Source organism: Stegostoma tigrinum, chromosome 22 (genome assembly GCF_030684315.1).
Source record: "Stegostoma tigrinum isolate sSteTig4 chromosome 22, sSteTig4.hap1, whole genome shotgun sequence".
NCBI lineage: Eukaryota > Metazoa > Chordata > Chondrichthyes > Orectolobiformes > Stegostomatidae > Stegostoma > Stegostoma tigrinum.
The window spans coordinates 17,653,805-17,676,035 of record NC_081375.1 but is presented as its reverse complement, the minus strand read 5'-3'; the positions used below and the strand labels follow the sequence as shown (position 1 = coordinate 17,676,035).

The following is a 22,231-nucleotide window of genomic DNA, read 5'->3' as shown; positions in this document are numbered from 1 at the left end:
TTTATTTGCTTTAAAAAGAGTTTCTACATAAGCACTGTCTAAAATTGCCTACTTTCATTGGAAAATTCATCACATGGCCCCCAGCCGCCCCAGCCAGCTTGCCCATAGAAGATAAAGTGTCAACAAGAAAGATATTGTACCGACTAGTGGTGTTCTACAAGGATCAGTGCTGGTACCTCTTCTTATGTATGATATGGATGAAAATGTCATTGGTCTGATGAGTAGGTTTGCAGATGAAATGAAAATTGGCCAAGTTGTGGACAGTGAGGAAGGGCATCAAAGGATGCAGTAGGGGTTGGCATAGTGGTTAACACTGCTGCCTCATTGCACCAAGGATGTGGGCTCGATTCCAGCCTCAGGCAACTATCTGTGTGGAGTTTGCACATTCTCCCTGTGTCTGCGTAGGTTTCCTCCCACAGTCCACAGATGTGCTGGTTAGGTGGACTGGCCGTGCAAATTGCCCATAGAGTCCAGGGATGTGCAAGTTAGGTGTATTAGCCATGGTAAATGCAGGGTTACAAGGATGGGAGTTGGGGGGAGATGAGTCAAGATGGATGCTCTCCAGAGAGTCAGCGTGGACTTGTTGGACCGAATGGCTGATATTCCAGACTGTAGGGATTCTATCATTCCACTGTATAGATCAACTGGAAAGTTGGGTGGGGCAATGGCAGATGCCATTTAATCTAGACAGTAGTAAGGTGATGCATTTTGGGAGGTCAAATGTAAAATGGAAGTTTAGAGTAAAAGGCAGGACCCTTTGGAGCATTGATATACATGGGGATCTTGGAGTCCAAGTCTATAGCTCCTTGAAAGTGGCAACACAAGTGGATAAGGTGATAAAGTAGGCTTACTGCATGCATGCCTTCATTGCTCAGGGCATTCAGTGTAAAAGTTGGCAAGTCATATTGCAACTGTATAAGACTTTGGTCAGGCCACATTTGGAATATTGTGTGCAGTTCTGGTCATTGCACGGTAGAAAGGATGTGGTGTCTTTGGAAAGGGTGCAGAAGAGGTTTACTAGGTGTTGCCTGGATTGGAATCCATTAGCTACAAGGAAAGCTTGGACAATCTTGCATTGTTTTTGTGAGATCATCAGAGCCTGAGGCTGACCTGATAGGAGGCACGGATAGGACGGAAAATTGGAGTCTTTTCCCCAGGGTATGAATGCCAAATACTAGGGGGCATAGGTTTAAGGTGAGAGGGCAAAAGTTGAGAGAAGATGTACGTGGAAAGTTTTTTTATACAGTGGATAGGGGGTGTCTGGAATATGCTCCCAGAGACATTGTGGAAGCAGATGCAATAGCATTGTTTAAAAGCAGAGAATAGAGAGATATGGACCATGAGAAGGCAGGTGGGATTAATTTAGAATTGCATCATGGTCAGCACCAACAAGGTGGGCTGAAGGGCCTGTTCCTGTACTGTACTGTTCTATGTCCTATAAATCTCTCTGTAACTATGCTTTACCTTTATCCAAAGGTGAAGCAAACTTATCACGAACCATGACTACATTGGTAGTGGAAGGTTAATTGCCTGTATGCTAGAAAAAGAGGCTTTTTGTTGGGAGAGACATCACCACTACATTACTCTTCCTCATCAACTGGTTATTTATGGAAAATGAGTGCTGATAATTGAAGTAAGCCATGACAGCAACGGAAATGTGAAACTGTGTCTCCACAAGTTATTGCTCAGAGTAGCTCAGATGCAATGTCAAAACTACGGTAGATAGAATTTTATTTGTCAAAGGCATTGAGCGCTGTGGAGCCAGTGGACAATCAACCAAAAATATAGATCAACCAGTATGTAACTGAAATGACTGAGGGCTGAACAGACTACTTCTATCTTACATTACTTTGGCAGTGGCAGAAGCATAAATAACAAATGATGGTCTAAACTCTGGCTAATCAACAACCCGACGACAGTCGTACTGCCAGAACCAGTTCGTTATGTGGATCGGCAGGATACCTTGTAAAGTTGTAGTGTCTGCAAAATAAGTCATCCTTCCTGGATTACATTTGTGAGCAACTGTCTGACTGATGCAACAGATGCCCTCTGCTCTTGATAATAAAATGTGAGGCTGGATGAACACAGCAGGCCAAGCAGCATCTCAGGAGCACAAAAGCTAATCTGCAGTTCCCATTATCTCTGATACTATTTTAACCCCTCTGCTCTTGATACTGCCCAGTTCCAAACAGTTTGGATGCACTATAATGCTTCTGCAAATTGTTTCTCATTCACATTCAAATAACACTAAGAAAGACAATCATTTTCACTCTAAAATTATTCTATGGTAGCCAACGCAGTCAACTTTGGCTGTCACTGCCACATGATGCAAAATTCCTGTCACACGTTTGATGAGCAATTAACATTTGTCACTTTTTCCAACTTGTTCTACAGCACTGCATTATAATACCAGTGGTATGTTGTCTAAATGCCTTATGAATAATCTACTCCATGCCTCATTCCATTGTGGGGCAAAAGCTCCTTGACATTGCACTACTGCTATCATATCCAGAGGTAGGAATTTTTACTACTGATCTGTATTACTAAACTGGAAAAGAGCACAAGGCATAAAGATATTATATGTGCATTTATATGTGTAACAAAGCAGTACAGGTGAAAAATACTGTTAGGTTTTATTGTGTGGGAAGTGCTTCAGCTACCTGAAAATTGTCTGTCATTGGTAAAAGTGTCAGTGCAGTCACTCTGATGCCGTGAGCCTGAGATATTGGGACAAACAGAATTGCAGATGTTGCTTTGAAGCTCATCACAGAGAGAAGATCTTCTTTTTGGAATTAGTGGAGCTTGTGAATTACATAATATGTGCTTTTATCTTTATTTTTCATTTGAAGGAATCATGTGGCTTTGCAAGCTCACAAAGTAGTATTCAATCACAGGAAGATCCATGTTGTAAAAATATTATTAAGTGTCAGCTAATCACATACTTAAGACTAGGCATGCTATCTTGCCTAGCTGGATATGAAGACACTATTCCCCAGTGAGAGCAGTATGGCTCCCAGGTTAAGATTAGGGTTAGTTGCATTCCCAAGTCCTGCTATTTCTACTTACCTAGGGTAAAGCTGCCTCTCCCAACAGAGTGGAGGGACCTAACTTAAATGGCAGATAACAAGATGTAGAGCTGGATGAACACAGCAGGCCAAGCAGCATCATAGGAGAAGGAAGGCTGACATTTCGGGCCTAGACCCTTCTTCAGAAATTTCTGAAGATGGATCTAGGCCCGAAACATCAGCTTTCCTGCTCCTCAGATGCTGCTTGGCCTGCTGTGTTCATCCAGCTCTACACCTTGTTATCTCAGATTCTCCAGCAACTGTAGTTCCTACTATCTCTAACTTAAATGGCAGCCTTGTATCCTGATGAGGTCTTCAGGCACCAAATTAACTAGAGGCCAAACTAGTCATCATAGTCCCACAGATCTGCACTTTCATTAGAAAAAATGGCCGGTGGTGGTTTAACCTGAATGCCCCCACATCTCAGGTGAAGGGAGAGGTTAAGAAAAAGTGTCCTTCATGGTAACCTCAGCCAGTGCTGGAACTGAAGCCACATTGTCGGTATGACTCTGCATCACAGACTACAGCGGCAGCTCCAAGCCCAGTATTCTAGCAGCCCCACAGCAGTAATGTCGTTTCTCAAACCCAGGAAACATGAATTGAGCTAAGGTGAACTTTGTCTTAATTTTGTCTCCCTCAGTCTGTCTTCTGTTATTAGTTTAGGCATTGTAGTATGGCAACTTAAAACACTTTTCCTGTTTTTTTCCTCTAAAAAACACAAGTGACAATAAATGACTATTCTATTTTTTTCCATTCCATTCAAACAACTGAGATAATCTCAGGCTCAATTAAACCCCATGTAGTCCCCAACATGATGACGGCAACTAACAACAACAAAGATCACAAGAAACCCCAGTAAAATGGAATGTTCCTTGTGAATCAAGAGCTGCAAAGTTAATCAGAGACTCTGTGCGAGTGATTCTTCAGGCACCCAAAATCAGTTTGTGAGAATATGCAGTAATGATGATCACAAGGGCTGTAGCATAAAACCCAAATCCAGAACAGCCTCCATGCATCTTGCTTCTGCCAGAAAGATAGTGAATTGTAAGAGCAAGCATGACTAACCCAGCTAAAATAAAACATCAGAAGGTGATCTTTCAAATCTATGGGCCGTTTGTGTAGTTTTCTCTCTTCCTTTCGAACTGAACATGTGAAGTGTTTTATGCAGTGAAATCAGAAGTACATTTTTTTTGTTATGCAGTGTGAGGAGCCAAATTCAAGTGTCACATTGGCACATGTGACATTAAAACAACAACCCGACCACTGGAGTGAACAGGCATTTTTTACATTTCTTTCTTTCATGAGCCTCATGGCATCCGAAACCACTTATAGTGTGTGTTAATTCCTGAACAATAACGATGATTAAATCTTAACACTAACCACTTATGCCACATGATGGGCAGCTAGCCTGGAGTCACAGCAGACTGTAGGCCAGCCAATAGTCCATGTGTTTGCATAGCTATTCATATCAGGCAAATATGAGCAATAATGTGATGACATTATCAGAGATTGCAAATAGAAAGGCTGTTGTTGATAAAGACCAGGACCATGGAAATATTAACAAAATATGTGAAATGATTACAATGGAATAAATAATCCTCCTCAACTCCCACTGCCAGAAAATGAAGAGCTCTCTGATGAAGGGTCTGGGCCCGAAGCGTCAGCTTTTGTGCTCCTGGGATGCTGCTTGGCCTGCTGTGTTCATCCAGCCTCACATTTTATTATCTTGGAATTCTCCAGCATCTGCAGTTCCCATTATCTCAGATCCTATATATTGCTCTTTTGCAGGTGGCCCTGTAATACAGCAGTTAGTGGAATGAGAATAAATACAACCTTTCATTGTGGGTGTTAGTAAATGCATTTTCTTGTTTATTTAATCTTCCTCTTTCAGAGTAATTTCTTGAAATTTATTTATAAATTCTGTTATTGGTTTATGTGGAAAATTCAAAATATCATTGAAGTTTATCATTAGCAGATTTACTTGTGGTCAAGTTGGGACGATGATAATAAACAAACATTTGCTTGACAACCTTTGATAATTTGGCGAGAAAATTATGAGACAGTAATTAGCATAAATAGAAATTCAAGTGACCAAAAACAGATAGAAAAGTGGATCTTGCAAAATTATTAGAGATCAGAAAATATTCAAATAGAGAGAAGGAGGGAATAGTATATTTCTCAATCTTGAGAAAGTGAGCAATGTTACGTACTAAGTAAAGAAATGTTTTATCTTTGCTCCTCCCTTTGTCATTCTGTATTCATCACAGAATGTGTTTTTCACTGCACACCTTCATGCTTTGTTGATACCTTGGTCTTGGTTTGATAACAAACAGAAAGGAAATTGCAAAGAAGACTAATCTTCAGCATCAAAGGCTAATCTTCGTTCTTCACAGCAGTTCGTAAGTATGATCAGCACTGAGTGAATGATTGAGCAGACTCAATGGGCCAAATGGCCTAATTCTACTTCTGTATCTTATGGTATAATTGATTAACATTAAACAGGAGGAGAATCATGTCTGCAAAAGCCTTTATTTCAAAGCCTCCGGTGGATAATCAAATAGACAGTTAATTACAATGGGGATGCTGGAGATCTAGTTACTTTAGGATGTTAAAAGTTGTTCTACAGCTTTTCAAACAAAGAGGAGCATTTGGTAATGGTGACTCCTTACACAAATATGCTTGTACATTAGTTATGTCTTATTGTTTTCAATTCCAATTGTCCTTTCATCCTGTCAGGACAGTTTTACGCATTATCATACCAGCAATATTTTTTATAAATTTTTAACACCAAGACATTGGTCAATTTTGTTTTCTATTCAGATAAACATCAAGATTAATAGTGCTGCTAATCAGAAAATCTAAACTCGAATCAGAAAAGTTGTAATTTTAGATTGTTATTTTGGAAACAGTATTTTAATACTCATAAGCCATAATGTGTTGACCAAGACAAAATAATTGCAGATTTTTTTTTCAGAAATGGAGTTTGTGTTAAGTCATTTAAGCAAGTTCTTTATACCACATAACCTGCTCTCATCTGACAAGGAATCCTGGATTTGGATGCGGTATTCTTTGAAATTTGATCCAATGAGCTTCACACATTATATTCTGGAATTACAGGTTTTAAATTCCAAACCAATTCAATTTGGAGCCGAAGTGTGAACAAGGTTTGACACCCTGGCTTTGTCTAGTTCCAAGTACGGAGAGACATCACTGGATGTTTCTTAGCAGCTGAATCAAAATAGACTCAATTCTGAAGAAGGGTCTAGGCCCGAAACATCAGCCTTCCTGCTCCTATGATGCTGCTTGCCCTGCTGTGTTCATCCAGATCTACGCCTTGTTATCTCAAGATGCTCCTGCATCTGCAGTTCCTACTATCTTAGAAATAGTACAGTTTATTTTTTGTGCTCAGTTTATTTGGTTGATTGTTTTTGAGACACAAATTTGCATGTAAAGGAAATGTATAATTAAAAAAAAATCAGCAAAATGTTCAAAAGAGTGGAATTCAGCTTTTGCCTCCAAATTTTCAGAATTGTTCACCTAAAGGCTAATGAGCTAAGTCAATGATCCTCACCTATGATGTCACAAGCATAATGGTTAGAAAACTCCCACTAGTCTTTCAAGCCTGCCCACACCATGATGACTACAAAATCCCAACGTCTTCCCATTTCACCACTCAATCCTTTGCAGCAATGTAATCTCCAGGGACCTTTCACTGTTCTTGTTTACAACTCTAAGGAGCGTGCTTGGATAAGCAAATCTTCATATAGACCTCCAACAATTCACTCTTTCTCAGTGTTAAAAATATTGAATATCAATAATGCAAATTAAGTTAGAGTGCGTAATATGTTTACAAGATAATTTCAGACAATTTCGTCATAATGGCTGCCAAGGTCAATCACTAAATTAGTCTTTTCTTCAACCTTTCTCTCAGTACCATCAATAGTCAATCAAAAGGTTCTAACTGATTAAAGATTTAACAGCATCTATCCTTGTTTAATACATCCTCAGCAATGGTGTAACCCTTTGCTTTTACTTATAAGTTCAGTGTCTGATACTATCTCTCTCACTAACACCTGAAGAAGGAGCGGGGCTCTGAAAGCTTGTGTTTTCAAATAAACCTACTGGACTATAAACTGGTGTCATGTGATTTCTGACCTTGTCCACCCCAGTCCAACGCTGGCACCTCCACATTTTGGCTACCATCAATTGCTTTGTGCTTTTTCATGTAGTGAGCCCAGTCAGATTTAAACTAAAGCCTCAGAGCCAGCAAGATTGGCTCTTGTCATGCTACGTACATTTATGTGGGGTACAATATCTTTCAGCAGCAACGTAATCTTGCCTTTGGGTATAACTCTGGAAATGTCAGCTCTCTGTAGAATTGTTTTGTTGTTTATATTTCTCTTCAGCTGTTCTGTTTTTAGCAACATGCCACCTTGCCTTACCAGACTGATGAGATAGTAGGTCCTAAACAAAAACAAAATGCTTAAATATTGGAAATCTTAAATTAAAGCATCTAGCAGGAAAAAAAATGCATTCTTTGATAAATAGCGATTCATTCTACTGTTACATTTTGGAGGTTTAGCTGCTTCAGTTCTGGTGGAAGCAATGATGATCTATTTCTGTATTTTCAAATGCTGTGATTGGACAACACAATCACAAGATATTCTATCAGGTGATAGTGCCCTTTAACAGGGAATGACTGACATCCGAAACCGATCTGAGATAATGCCATGCATCCTATTTTTGGATCATTGAGTGTTGTAAGTTTATAAGTTTGTACCCTATAAGTTTACTTGCAAGTCAATTGCAAATATGTTAAGCTCCAATTAAGGCATCTATTCAATGCGGATTAATAAACAACATTAATGAGCACCTCAGATGAAGCTCTCAATTCCTGTTCTAACAGGACATTAAAAGACATTAAACATTTTGAAACTATGTATTAAACTATTTAAAATCAGAATAAAGCAGAGGGCGCATCATGATGTTTTGGTTTAAATGGTATATCCCAAAATTAAAAGACATGACAAGGTGAGCAAGGGAAGATCATTCATATGAAAAAATAATCTAAAAAGATAATTAAAATTTTCAAACACCAATTTAATGAAACAAATGTGTTTGGATTCACTAAACTGAAGAATTACACAATGTTCTCTGTGAGGTGGTGTTTGGAGACCTAGGGGGCAATCAAGAGGATTATTTTGAATGAACAGTTTCTGACTGTGATAAGTTATGGTCAACTGCATGTTAATTCAGTTGTAGAATATGAATGTAATGGAGAATATTAGGAATAGTGGAATAGAATTCAAGCCCATCTTATACCACTACTATGCCAAATGTGATGGATTAGTGTCATGTCAAAAAAATAAACCATTTCAACTTCCCCTCCCACTTCTTGGACGACTGGACCTCCTCCAGCGCCACAATGATGCCACCCGAAGGTTGCAGAAACAGCACTTCATATTTCGCTTGGGAACCCTGCAGCCCAATGGCATCAATGTGGACCTCACAAGTTTCAAAATCTCCCCTCTCCCCACCGCATCCCAAAACCAGCCCAGCTCACCCCCACCTCCCTAACCTGTCCGTCCTTCCTCCCACCTATCCACTCCTCCCACCTCAAGCTCCACCCCCACCTCCTAACTACCAGCCTCATCCCGCCTCCTTGACCTGTTCATCTTCCCTGGGTTGACCTAGCCCACCCTAACTACTCACCTACACTCATCTTTACTGGCTCTATTCCTGCCTCTTTGACCTGTCTTTCTCCTCTCCACCTGTCTGCTCTTTTATCTATCTTCCATTTGCCTTCTCCTCGCTCTCTATTTATTTCAGAGCCCACTTCCCCTCCCCCATTTCTGAAGAAGGGTCCAGACCCGAAACATCAGCCTTCTGCTCCTCTGATGCTGCTTGGCCTGCTGTGTTCATCCAGCTCTACACCTTGTTATCTCAGATTCTCCAGCATCTGCAGTTCCCACTATCTCTGAATAAACTTTGCTGATGTGTTTTAATGTTTATCGTGTTCTCTCTCTACTTAAACATGGAGCACCTGGATTGAAAGCCCACATGCACAGAACAAGCACCACATCAACAAACCATTGCAGGGGGATTCAGACACTTGTGCATATGTTGTGCATGTATTTCCACATCATGAGCATTTGCCAGACAGAGACAGCAGCAAATGTATTAAGAAAGATTTATGTGTGAACATCAGTGATAACAGACTGTGAATAGAGGGGTGAAAAGATCAGGCTGGGGTGTTGGAGCAGCAGCAAGATATACATGCTTTAGCTAGAATGTAGTGTGGGCATAATGTTTAACTTTCAACTTCGTTCTTTATTTCTTTCTACCTTGTCCTTAAGTTTATGTGCCTCCGTACTTACATGTGAGATGGCACCATGTACGGCAACATTGAAAACTTAGTACTGTACTCCTGCAGGTGAATGCACATGACAAGAAAATCTAAATCTAAAGGATCAGAATTTGGGACCGTAGCCAAAGTTTGGTTTCTAAGACATTGACAGCGCTAAAAAGATATACAGGCATATGGCCCAAATGGTGACCTCAGTGAAGTCCTCAATGATTTACAAATATTAAAGACTGCAACTATACCACGTTTTTCATGAACTATGGAGGTTCCAGCCATTGGAGTACCTCTGAAGTATAGACACTGTTTTAGTACCTTTAATGAAGCAACCAGTGTGTACACAGAAATCTCCCATAAATGTCAATGCAATGGTAATAAGATCATCTGTTTTGTTTGCAGTGTTGAAAGAGGGATTAATATTGGCCAGGGCAACTCTGACTAAGATGCTGAGATTGATACATTTTTGTTAGGCAGGGACATTGATTGGGATAGAGCCAAGGTAGGTAGATGGAGTTAATATACAGATTGATCATAGTCCAACTGAATGGCAAAACAGGTTCAAGATTCATTTTCCGAATGAAATTGCACAAAATCTGCAACAAATCAGTTATCTCACTGTTTTTGTCTATACAAAGCAATGGTTTCCTCCTTTGTTAGAAAGTTTTATAAGGTACAGTTATTGTTCCTGGCATTTAGTACATCAATCACACAGGCAGTTGCCTCTGGCTTTCTGCTCATATCTTCACGCAACATTAATTTATTGATTTTAGCCATCAGAAACAGCATGTGGCTGTAGCCACAGCCTTTTCGTTTTCTGTCTGTCAAGCAGCTAATGAGCTCCGTAACATGAACAAAAAGTAAAAATGAAGCTAGTTAGATGATAGTCATCAAGCTTTGTCAATGAGTGGTTAAAATTTTCACTATTTTCCCTCTCTTTTTTAGGTTGTTCACACTCATTTCAGTCATAATTAAAAAGAGCATAAGTAGGCCATAAAGCTCCTTATATAGTGTGCAAAAGCAATGTTCAGAGAAGGTGACTAAGGGCCTAGGTCAAAGCTTACTCTTCTTATTGGCACATTTTCTGGCAATATGGCTAAAGTAATTTGGAGAAATCTGATTTATTGCAGTTGCTTTATTGTCAGTGATCCCTCTCTGTCCTTTCTGTTGTGTGCTAATTTCCTTTATAATGTTTACAGGGGGAAAAAAACACAGAACAAATAAAAAGATTAGCATGGTCTACAACAGATGAGTGGGAATTCTAATCAATTTCTTGGTGAATAGGTATCATCTTAAAACACAAGGATGCGTGATAAAGTCAGTAGCCTGTAATATTTCACAAAAAATTTATTTCAACCATAAAATAAGACATACATTTCTTTTAAAAAATCTGTACAATTGGTGGATCTGTGCAGTACAGTAGGAAGACGTTGATACAAAAGGCTGCAAAAATGGTACAGGTACAATAAAATCAAGAACATCATCAACCGTAGATTTGACAAGCTGCAAGTGTCTGTAGGGAAAGCTGTAAGGAGTTCATAAGACAACAAGTCTTACTGGCAGAGAGGTGGCCACCATGCAGCACTAAATAAGTTAAATGGTCGAGAGCAGCTATACTTTATAGACATTACAGTACTTCACAATTTTGTTATCCCAACATGCCTTGTAGGAAGGCCAAAAATATATATCTTTAGTGGAAATATTTCGTACAAAGAGTGCATGAGAGTTAAACTAGTTCATCATGTCTTGACAAGATTGCAACATTCCAAATTCTAACCAGTTTTCTTTTAATGTCATTAAGGTATTCTATGAATTTTAACTCTATGTCATGCTTAAATAATAAATAATGAAAGTTCATAGTTGTAACAAACCCTATTAAGCTTGAACAATGTTAAAATCAAGTGACCTGCGCTAACCTGCAGCATCTTGGGTCTACTGGTTGTTACAAGATACTGAATTGCCAGTTTTTATCCTCATGTGGCATCTTATTTTGACTTTATTTACATTTGGCTTTAAATATGAAAATATTCATTAAACATTTATAAACTGTACATTTTATTAAAAACTATATATTGCAAGAGTTTTCTGTTGTAAAAATGCTGTTTCTTTTTCCTGATAAATATATGCATCAGGCAATTGAGCCCTGAAGTGTTCAAGAAAGTTTTTTTTTGTTTTTTTAAATTTTTAAAATGTGCTAATTTTTCTTCAGTGAAATGGCAGCATTTTGCAGGTCAATCCAAAGTGTTGTAAGCCAGCTCCTTGGTTTCCTGCTCTTTTACCATTGCTTTATTTGCTGGTGTAAATACTCTTTGGTTGAAATTCCATTCTGAGGAACCGAGGGATGCACTTTTATTAGCAGCATGTGCAGTATTTTTGCAATTTTTATACTGACGGATAGCATCCATCTTCAAGTTGCCTTGTGCATATTTTCTCTCTACAGTTAACTAATCTGTCATGTGTGTGTATTGGTTAATTTACCCTCCCACTACACCCACCAAACCCCATTACTAGTTCCAAGCTGTCATATATTGTTCACTGTTTTTGGTTTCGGTAGGACACATAGCAACTTGTAGGTCAGAGAAAGCTGCCAATTGCCTAAACAGTCCTCCACGGGAAAATGTGCTAATAAAGCTATAATTAGAGTTGGCAAGGAGACCATTTGCAATTAGTTGGCAGGTGTGCTGACCCCACATTACCGTCTGCTTTCAGCCGGTCAGTGATATTTAACTACCACAACAAAACAAATTGAGTTTTGCTAACCTCTCTCACTGCTTAAAAAATACTGGTATTTTTTTTAAAAATGTTCTGTCTTTCTTCCAGTGTGCCTAATATTGAATTAATTTTTTTTTGAAAAACTGTGGATGTCATTTGCTTGGTGACATGCCAACTCTTTTACCAAAACGTTCAGTGACCCTTTTCCCACTATTCTAAGTTGGTCTGGAGTTAGTTAATTCTGCTGCAACTTCATTGCGGACCAGAAACTGTTTTGTGCAACTGACTATTTCTTAAAGATTATGTGAACTTTTGGTGAATCAGTTTAAATCTGTCTTCACAGCAGTAAGTCATCTTCCTCAGACAAACCAGCTTTGGAATGTAGGGTTATTGACTTGAACTAGTGCTGTGACATCAGCTGAACAGCTGTGGAAAGGAAAGAGAAATGGGATGCTCTCTTTCAAGCGCAGACAATGGGAAATCAAAAGAGTTTAAAATTCTTTGTAACATTCCATTAAAGAAACCTTAAACATTAAAACTATGCAATTTGACCTCTCCATTGTTCTCTCCTCTGTGCAGCTTCATTCAGATGAGCAGGTTAGATAAGCCACAGATGCTCAAACCTTCTGAGGGCTAGTACCATAGGACTTGCTCACTGGAAAGACTATTTCTACTTCACCCTGTTGTGAGCTATTTTGCTACAGAGAAATCATAACCTATAATATCCCAGTAAGGCAGCAATACAGCCCAGGTTTGTTTCTACTGCAAGTGGTCATGGTGCTTGGTTGATCAGCTAGACTTCCAGCCAATGCACTGTAAGTTCAATTCGCAGGATAGAACTGTGTATTGCCACCATAAATAATGTCTCACTTGCTATCAGAGTGTTTCAAGAGAATAGATCCAACTTGTGAAGAGGGAAGGAAGAAGGGGGCAAGAGCCAGCAAAGTAGAGGAATGTCTTTCCATCATGCTACACCCAAGTCACAACATTTACTGGGCGATTACCGGATAATACCAACAGCCAGGGAAGTTTGGCCAAATTGTTCCACCTATCAAGTGAACGTGGAGCAGCAAGAAGCTGATAAACATGCAAGGGCCAAGGGTTTGGGTTTCATTACTTGCTTAAAATGAGAGGAATGCGCTGCGCTTCACCTTTGGAAGATCTATATTCACATATAAAGATTGTTAGAAAACGAAAAGTATCTCAACATCTGCAATAGTTAAATAGCCAGACATGCTTGCCCTTTGTCATTAGTTAAACTTGACTTTATGATATACATACTTCTGGAAAAGGGAGACAGTAAGATTTGCTAATAACGGACAAAGATTATCTTCATGCATTTACTTCTTTTCTGAACAGTGGAACTATGAACTTCATAGAGTCAGTGCAGCGAATTGTCAAAGTTTTCATGTGTGGGAGACTACCATCAAGATTTAAGTCGGCCAATTCTTTGGAAACTGAAGTCGGTCAATTTTAAAAGAACTAGGAGTAAGAAAATCAAACCAAATTTTAATTGCCGGTTTTAGAGGAACAAAAGGAATCATAAATACTGGTTTTGATTTGATCACAATAAATCAATAGAAGAAAACTTCAAAAATAAATATTATATAAGCCGCAACTTCACTTATCAACTTATCAATTAAATTGTTCTTCAGTGGTCACTGTTCTTTCAGGAGTTCAGTTAAACCATTTCAGAGCAGATGAAAGCCTCGCTCAGAGCTTTAAGTTTCCATTGAGAGCCATTTTGATCGGTGTAGATAATGTTTTGGGTTAACTTACGTCCATCCAGTCTTTCCTGCAAGTTCAAGTTTTGCCATATATGTATATTATATATATATATATGCTACTGCATTTGCTATTATGTGCCTCCTTATCAGGTTAAAAATTATTATTAGTGCTTTGTTTGAAAGAATTGTTCTCCTACCATCTGTCACTAAAGAAGAACAACCTCTGTAGGACTGCCTTTCAGCAAAGCCTGACTTCAACAGTACCCTTTTCTTGATGTGCTGTTCTGGGCACAGTTAAGCATAATATGCTTGGATGGATACATTATCTTTTTTTTAAAGAAAAAGATACATTTTAGATGTTAGATTTCAGATTCTCGTCTGAGGGGGCGAGGCTCTAATGGGACGGTGGCCTGATTATGGTCCGTGTTAGTTAGTGTCTCTGTACTTGGACTATCTGGTGTCCCAGCCTCACTGTCCTCATCGTCTTTGTTCATGAGGGCCACCTCATTTTCATAGCAGAAAGTGTTGGGTGTGGAGAGTATGTATTTCTTTTCTGCCAAATCCCTGGCACAGCAGAGAGGCGTATTAGGAACCTCGTAGGTTTTGTGAAAGCGGGAATAATCAACTTTGTAGTAATTTTTCTCCTCAAAGAGCACTGGTTCAAATCGGTGACCCCAGAGAATTTCACTTGCAAGATACGAGCTGCGACACTGTGTGGTCATTGCTGTAGCTTCCACCATTCCTTCAAGAATCACGACAATTTCAAAATCTGCATTGTCCATGTCCTGTTTGCTCAAGTCATAGAAAGGACTGTCTTCATCAATTTCATGTACTATTGTAATAGGCGACACTAGAAATATTCTATCTATTCCACTATCAAAGCCTACATTAACATCTACTTGATCCAAGGGTATGTATTCACCCTCTGGTGTTATTCTAGATTTAAGCAGCTGGGCCCTTACATGGGCTTCCACTAAATGGCTCTTTCGTAAATTTCCAACTCGCCACATTAAACAGAGCTTTCCATCTCTCATAGCAATCACAGCACTGTCACTGAAAATGAGTGTCTCATTTCTCTTTTTTGGTTTGGCCATCTTGGCCATGACAGCACCAATGATGAAAGCATCAATGATGCAGCCCACAATGGACTGAAAGACTACTATGAACACAGCTATGGGGCACTCTTCTGTCACACAACGGAAGCCATATCCAATCGTGGTCTGAGTCTCAATGGAGAATAGAAATGCAGCTGTAAAGCTTTTGACCTCTGAAACACATGGTTTATGCATTTCTTTGTTGTCCAAGTCACCATGCATCAGTGCAATAAGCCAAAACATGCACCCAAACAACAGCCAGGACAAGATGAAAGACAGGCAGAAGATGACCAGCATCCACCGCCAACGAATGTCCACACATGTTGTGAAGATGTCTGACAAGTAGCGTTGCCCCTTCTCGCTCATATTTACAAACTGAACATTGCAATGGCCATCTTTCTTCACAAATCTGCTCCGGCACTGTTGCCTGGTATGTATCTTGCTTTTGCCATTGCCATAGCCGTTGGCAACTGCCATGGTAGCTAGTTTCATCCCGTCTTCCTCTGAGGACACAATGCTGTAGCGGTTGGCACGCACGCTGCCCATTGCCAACGCCTGGGACTGCTGCGTTTCTACTTTGGGATACAGTCTTGAAAATTTCTGGAACAACCTTTGAAGAAACAGTTTTGAACGTTAAGGAAGAGCACACCACATCTGTGAAAGTAGGCTTCTGCAAGAGTCCTTGGCTCCACCAAGCCGTCTCTTTTTTAAGGACAACTTGGTTATCCAATAGTGTGTTGTAATTCAGCACTCATTGGTGCATGATCTGAAAATGAAACAAAATTAAAGTTACTGTCAAATAAAATGACAGCCTGGAATAATAAAGTTTAAATAATTCCAGCAATTTACAGGAAGCATTTTTGGATGTTACTGTTAGCTAAAATAAAGATAAGAGCCAAATCTTGATAATTAAAATGCTAAATTAATTTGAGAAGTTCTAACACTGCTTTTTTTATGTCTAATATGCTTTATTGGTGATTAAGGATGAAAATTACACTTTGTAATGTTAGAGTAATGCAAGGACAGAGAAATCATTTGCAGCACTTGTTAAATTAGGGCATTAGTTTTAACTGGATCACATTGATCCATTACCTTATAAACAATCCAATATCTGTGTCATGATGGATACTCACAATCACCTAAACTTGTGGGCTTCAGAAGTGGTGGTATTTTATAACAAATATGCAATTCAAACCCAGTAACTCACAAGCTAGGTTGAAATGGAAACTTTACTGCTTCTCAAAGTGCCTGAGCCTGACACTTCTCATTTCATCCTGCATGAGATTAAAGTGATCTTAAGTATAACTAATCACCTCAGTCTAATTATATACAACAAGCCATATAAGAGGTGTATTAATACGTCTTCCCATTTCTTTCAGTTTGCTATGACGAGGGATGATGTCAATGCAAATCTCATTCTACTTTGATGTGTGATTTGCATCATGAATGTGTTGTGAAACTAACAGCTCTTCAATTTTACTTTTATTTATATGTATTTCTTAATCATAGAAATTATAGCAAAGGCAATGCAGTAATACACAGATTGTTAAATAAGCCACTTAACAGTCATGTGTATAATTTTACTGTGTCGCCAAATAGCCAAATAAAATAAAAGAATACCAATGAAACATAGCAATACAATTAAGTTTTGACATCAGCATATTAGAGCCACAGTGTTTACAAACGAGGCAGCTAAAACTGATGATCACTTATGAGTCCCAATTCAGACGCTCATATTGTTTTCATTAATCTTTCACTTTCTTTCGCCGTCTTTCCCCTGTAGTAATCAATATCGAGAAAGTAAGTGGTGCAAGTCAGAAGGGAGACTATTGCACCTAAAGAGACATATGTATCACATACATAGAACTTATTTTACAACCAAAATGTGGCAGTTTAACTGTGAATACAACTAGACAAATCAGGATCCATCTAGAATAGAGAGTTAGGAATGTATTGGATAGGTAACAAAACCTAGCTCTGGTACTAGAAGGAACATGTTTAAATGTCCCAGTTATATTTTAAACGACCAATGTGAACCAAGTTATCAAGACAGGTGTTAAGATGTTATATAAGACAGTTAGCAACAACTCAGAAAGTAACAGTTTCATCTCAAAAAGAAAGGTTTAGGGTTTAAGACCTGAACCACATTAAACCAAACTTCAATTTGCCTCCTTAACTGAATATAAAAGATTCCACAACAGTATTGAAAGCAAGTCTGGCAAATTCGGTCAGAGCCATCATCACTGCTTACCCCTCAGCACAACAGTTGGACATTATTTCGCCATTTAATGTCATTTCTGTTCATGGGACATTGCTGTCTACAAATTGTCTGCTAACGTTCTTATATTAAAACAGAGACGCGACTCAAAAGATTATTTGCTGGTTGCGAATGTTCCAGGACAGCCAGGGGTCATGAAAATCCGATATAAATACAATCTGGTGTTACATTACCCGGATATCAATTACTCCTGGCTTCCCAACATCAATGTGAAATTCCTTTTCAGTTTTTAAATGATTTTGTCTTCTCTTAAAATATGGTTTAACTCAAAGAAAAGCCCAGTTCATATTTCTGATTGCATTCAGGATTTTGTGAATCACATTAATGCGTCTCATTCTCCTTTTGGAGCAGAATATTCCAGGGTTCTTTTACAAACTTTATTTTTCCACAACTCTTGACACGAGGGAACATCCACCTGTACTTCTCTGTACTGTATCCAAGAATGATGTTTTCCCTTGAGTTTTAACAACTCAATGCATTCGGAACGCACAACAAGATTTGAACAGTGCTCTGTACAGCTTTAGCTAAATGGCTGACATCTATTTTTCACAATGATCAGAAACCCTGTTTCTGGTTTCTTTTATTGTTACACAATAACAGAATCACTATTGATCCCAGATCCCCTTCAATCTCAACCCGATTAGTTTGACACCAGGGAATTTATTTAATGTGTCCCCATACAAAGCTCGGGCCCCAATAATTTAAGCGCATGTTTATCTGCATCAAGTTTCATTTGCAAGTTACCGTGCAAACTCATATCGGTCCCTTTAGTTTTTGGTATTACTAGCCTCAGATGACCTGCATATGTAGATTGAGACAGCTCGGCCGACAGCGCCCGTGCTAGTTGGCTGCAAACGCGATCAGTAAGTCCCATTCTCCTCTCTCCTCTCTCCCTCTCTACACCCACCCGCAAGGCCCTAGGAATTATTTTACACACACACACACACACATAGCAATTTCATCTTGGAAGTTAATCTCCAGATCGTAAATGGTTTCAGGAAAACAAAACTGGCAAATCTCTTTAGATTCTTTTTTCTCCGTTATATTAAGCCTTCCAGCTAGTCGGTAAATAGCTGAAAACGTGTTTGATTAAAAGGGGGGAGGCTGGCACATATACCTTGCGTTCTATCTCATGCATCTGCCCCAGGGACCCAGCTTCCAGCCTACTCCCTGAGTCAACAGGGGCTGGATGCGGACAAGAGTATTCCCAGAGAGAAAAGGGCCTTTCAAGATCTCCAAACTGTCCATTCGGTTTGCGACTCACTCACAGCGTGATGCCAACGCACACCACCTACATGATTGTATGACATTACCTTAACGATCAAACACACGGAAATTACAACTGCTCCCTCCAGTCGGTGATAAACCGTGCTGCCGAACTTGCAGTACCAGCTGGGCAAAGCCGAACCCTCGGAGTGGGCAGACTTCCCGGGATGGGGTAGGGTACAGACAGCACGCCCAGGGACGGTACTTGACTCGTAGCCCTCAGCAGTACAACAGTCCGGTGGCGGCTCTGCGTTGAACAGCGGTCGGAACATGCGCAGAAAAGTACCTTCACTCAAGCAAAAGGGCTACGGACGGGACCAGGGTGTACTTTTTGCTCTGCAAGAAGCTGCACTCTGCACTGTCCCAGCCACCCAGCCTCCGGGGCCGCTTCCAAGCATCAGGTTATGATGTTGTCGGGCCAACAACGCTGGGCTGTCAGGCATGCGACACCCCGCCCCCCCCCCCCCCAAACCTTCCCCTGGCGGAGTCAGGCTGCTTCAGATTTTCCCAGAAACATCTGGATCACCTCGCGTTATCATCCTGATCTGCTGATGGTGATTGGATACACTTCCTAACGAACCTGTTCAGAGAAGTTATTACACACACACACACACACACACACACTCTGGAGCAGATGAGACTTGGACTCGGGATTCCTGCTTCAGAGCAGGGCACTACCCGCCGCTCCACAACAGCCCCTGACGATGATGTGTCCTTGCAATGAACGGAGGAGGGATAAATTCTGACCCATTGTTCATGCCATAAGATACAGGGAAGGGTTTGATCAGTCTGGGTAGCTCGGGTTTCTGGGGGTAACGTCACCTTTCTGCCCAGACACACTTCCTGGTCTCTCTCTCTCTCTCTCTCCCTGGAAAGAAACCACTCAGTGCTCCTCAGAGCCGTTTGCCGTTCTTGCACACGACTGTCTGACGGTCCTGGCGTCCAACCTCAGCCTGTCCTCACACTCTCTGTCACCGAGCGCAGTCTGCCCTCTCTCGCCCGCTTTCTCCCACACTCCTGACTTTCTCTGGCATCCTGCTCCTCCTTCGTTAACAGTTCCGCCTCAGCCCGAGCCCTATTGTTGTTTACTAACTGTATTCTCACAAGCCGAACAGGGATAGAAACTTCACTGGAAACATAACAGTGGATAGGAACCGCTCAAGTCTTTGCCCCTTCCCATCTGAAGTACCTTGTGATCACGGCGAAATGAATTCGGAAACATGTTTGTGTTGGGACGGTGTTAACATTAAATTAACAGCTGTGAAGTTCAGACAGGGGTTGGGAATGTTTGTCTTTTGTCCACGACCCCCAAAATAAAAACAATAGGACCAGGTTTCTAAAAAAAACATTGTCCTTTTTCGGCTGTGTATAATAGCGACAGTTATCGCAGCTCAGCGTTAAAAGCCTGCCTAACAAAAGCTGCATCTGAGCACTTCTCTCCGCGTTTGGAAGTTTGTTCGTCTCCTGCTTTCGCTTTCAGATGCCAGTCCAAGCTTGATGCTTCTCCCCGCTCCGAAAGAGAAACCGGCTGCCCTTTCTCTCCCTCCCTCATCCCGGCTAGTGTGGCGACAGACTTACCAAAGTCTCGACTATCAGTGATGCACAAGATGTACACTGTTCCCCCGTGCAGCTCCCCAGCGGCTGTCTCCCCTCTCCCCTTGTTTTCCCGAGGTCTGAACCCCCAAGCCCCAGCTACTCCCTGCCGGAGGAAGCAGCAAAATTCCTTGGGGGAATCCTGCTGAAGTTGCCATGCACTTGTTGCTGCCTCAGCGCTGACAGTAGCGGCAAGTACACCAGAGACTTCCCGGCAGCAGGAGATTCGTGCCGCCTGAATCCCGAGAGAGAAGGAGGAAGGGGCTGGTGACTGAGCTGAAGAGATGGTAAGCGGGTGCAAAGTAGGGGACAGGAGGGTGCACATGTCTGGAAGCGTGAGGCGTGGTTTGAGAGGTGTGGTACAGCTCGGCAGAGACTGGAATGTAGGATGCTGCCGGCTTGAACTGCTCTGCGGCTCAGGCTGGAGCTGCGGGTTTTGCTAAAGTGAGTCCTTTTTTAGCGCGCGTGTCGGGTGACTCACTGAACCGCCCAGTTTCGACTCCTCGTCCGGATTCATTCGGTGTAGCTCACTCAGTGTAACAATTACCCCGGCGAACACGTGTTATTTGGCAAGAAAAAAAATCTGTTGTCTAGGCTTAGACTGGGAATTCTCACCGTGTTTACAAATTGGACGCGGCGAGACAGCGCAAATAAACTTCTTTAAAAAAAACATAAACAATATTTTAAAGAAAGGTCAGGGTAATCTGGAATGGCTTTCGAGGACATGAGAGAGTGGAAGTGTCCGGAACGCGAATCGCTTCATAAACCCCATTCCCCTTCTGTCCAAAGCCGTACAAAACTCTTGCAGAATTACAACCGGGAAAAGAAATCTTCTCCACACTGATGAAGCTGGTTGTCCGAAAATGTTTCAGCGGGACTGACTTTCCCTCCCCATGCCACTTTCAAAATATCATTTTGCTATCAACGCCCTTAAATTCCGAACTTCCTACTTCAGCTGCCAACTTCTTATTTTTTTGTTTGGCGAGCAGAATAGCTCAATGAAGAACTTCCAGAGCGGCCCAAACTATCGCACTTGTCCCGTCTCTTGCATTTTAACCGAAAGGGGAGGGAGAAGTGACAGACAGCAAAAAGAAAAAACCCAGTGTTTTAGCCCAACCGCGTTCTACACAGTATTTGTGACAACGATCTACTGTCGCTCTCCTGACAACACTCCTTTCTCAAAAGTACACAAACTGGCCTGAGACGAATCAAAACCGGGGAGGGAGAAAAAAGCCAAGCTCGAATCGTGCGCGCTCTTTGAATCCAATTCCCTTAAACTTCCAGCCATGACAAACAATGAAAAAAAATCTCATTTCAACATATACATATTCTTCCATTTGGACTGACGGCCCTAAGCTCTCAAACCGGTAGTCGTAACACATCTGATGCAACAACGCCGCCGCTTGTTAGAGGTCGTCACCCAGGAGAGGAGGGTTTTTTTTGGGGGGGTGGGGGAGGAAGGACATTTTCCACTCTTTACCCCCTCCCCTCCTCCCCACACTGTACCTCCTTCCTCGTCAACAGAAATGCGGAGATTCTGAACGAAAGGTCTACCACTCAGCCCGTTTACACCGCCCCTCTCAAATTACAGCGTTCAAACCTGGTCAGTCCAACAGAAAAGTCGCTCTGCCTTGCGTGGTTTGTCTGCTTTAGCTGCAGCAAGACACTTTAAGCCTCTGGGGACTTGAGTGGGAGAAACAGAAAGGTTTGATTTTAAGAGATAGTAGGAATCCTGGTTACCTGCTCAGTGTTTGCAGCGAGAGTGTCATTTGAAATCCAGCGGCTGTAACCTGCTCTAGCTCGGAGATTGCAGTAACTGTGGTTATTCTTTTGTTTTCTTTCTCTCTGAGGTGAGTGAGAGGGATTGGGGGGAGAAGAGGTGGGTGAAGGTGGAACGGGGGTTCATATACCGTAGATATAATCCTGTCCTGTTGCGGTCTGTTTCTGACACCACTCAACTTCACTCAGAGATATAAAGCGCGCCGGCTGGGGAAGGAGTCCCGCCCCGGTCACGCATTTCCGCCAATCCTCCGGCGATCTGGATGAGTGACGGCCCTGTTTGACCAATAACCGACAGAAACTTCGTCCGCAGCCTTCCACACCTCCCCCGGCCCCCATACCAAACCACCCCAGCGCCG

At 41.2% G+C, this 22,231-nt stretch overlaps 1 protein-coding gene across 4 annotated transcripts; it reads right to left on the bottom strand.

Moving 5' to 3' along the window:
- Positions 1–10,752: 10,752 nt before the first annotated feature.
- On the bottom strand, positions 10,753–22,036 carry LOC125463688 (inward rectifier potassium channel 2). Of its 4 annotated transcripts, none has more exons than XM_048555262.2 (2): positions 21,834–22,036; positions 10,753–15,722 (listed from the first exon to the last, which is right to left on the bottom strand). In XM_048555262.2, the coding sequence occupies exon 2, from the start codon at positions 15,500–15,502 to the stop codon at positions 14,222–14,224; it is 1,281 nt and encodes a 426-aa protein (XP_048411219.1). In that variant the 5' UTR covers positions 15,503–15,722; positions 21,834–22,036; the 3' UTR covers positions 10,753–14,221. The 4 variants fall into 4 exon arrangements, with proteins under 4 accessions (XP_048411219.1, XP_048411222.1, XP_048411221.1 ...); XM_048555265.2 differs by lacking the exon at positions 21,834–22,036 and adding an exon at positions 20,079–21,461; XM_048555264.2 differs by lacking the exon at positions 21,834–22,036 and adding an exon at positions 19,690–20,064.
- Between the last annotated feature and the right edge of the window lie 195 nt (positions 22,037–22,231).

What these genes read in the sequence shown, in the direction of transcription:
- LOC125463688 (XM_048555262.2), bottom strand. Translation starts at nt 15,502, where the DNA reads ATGGGCAGCGTGCGTGCCAACCGCTACAGCATTGTGTCCTCAGAGGAA.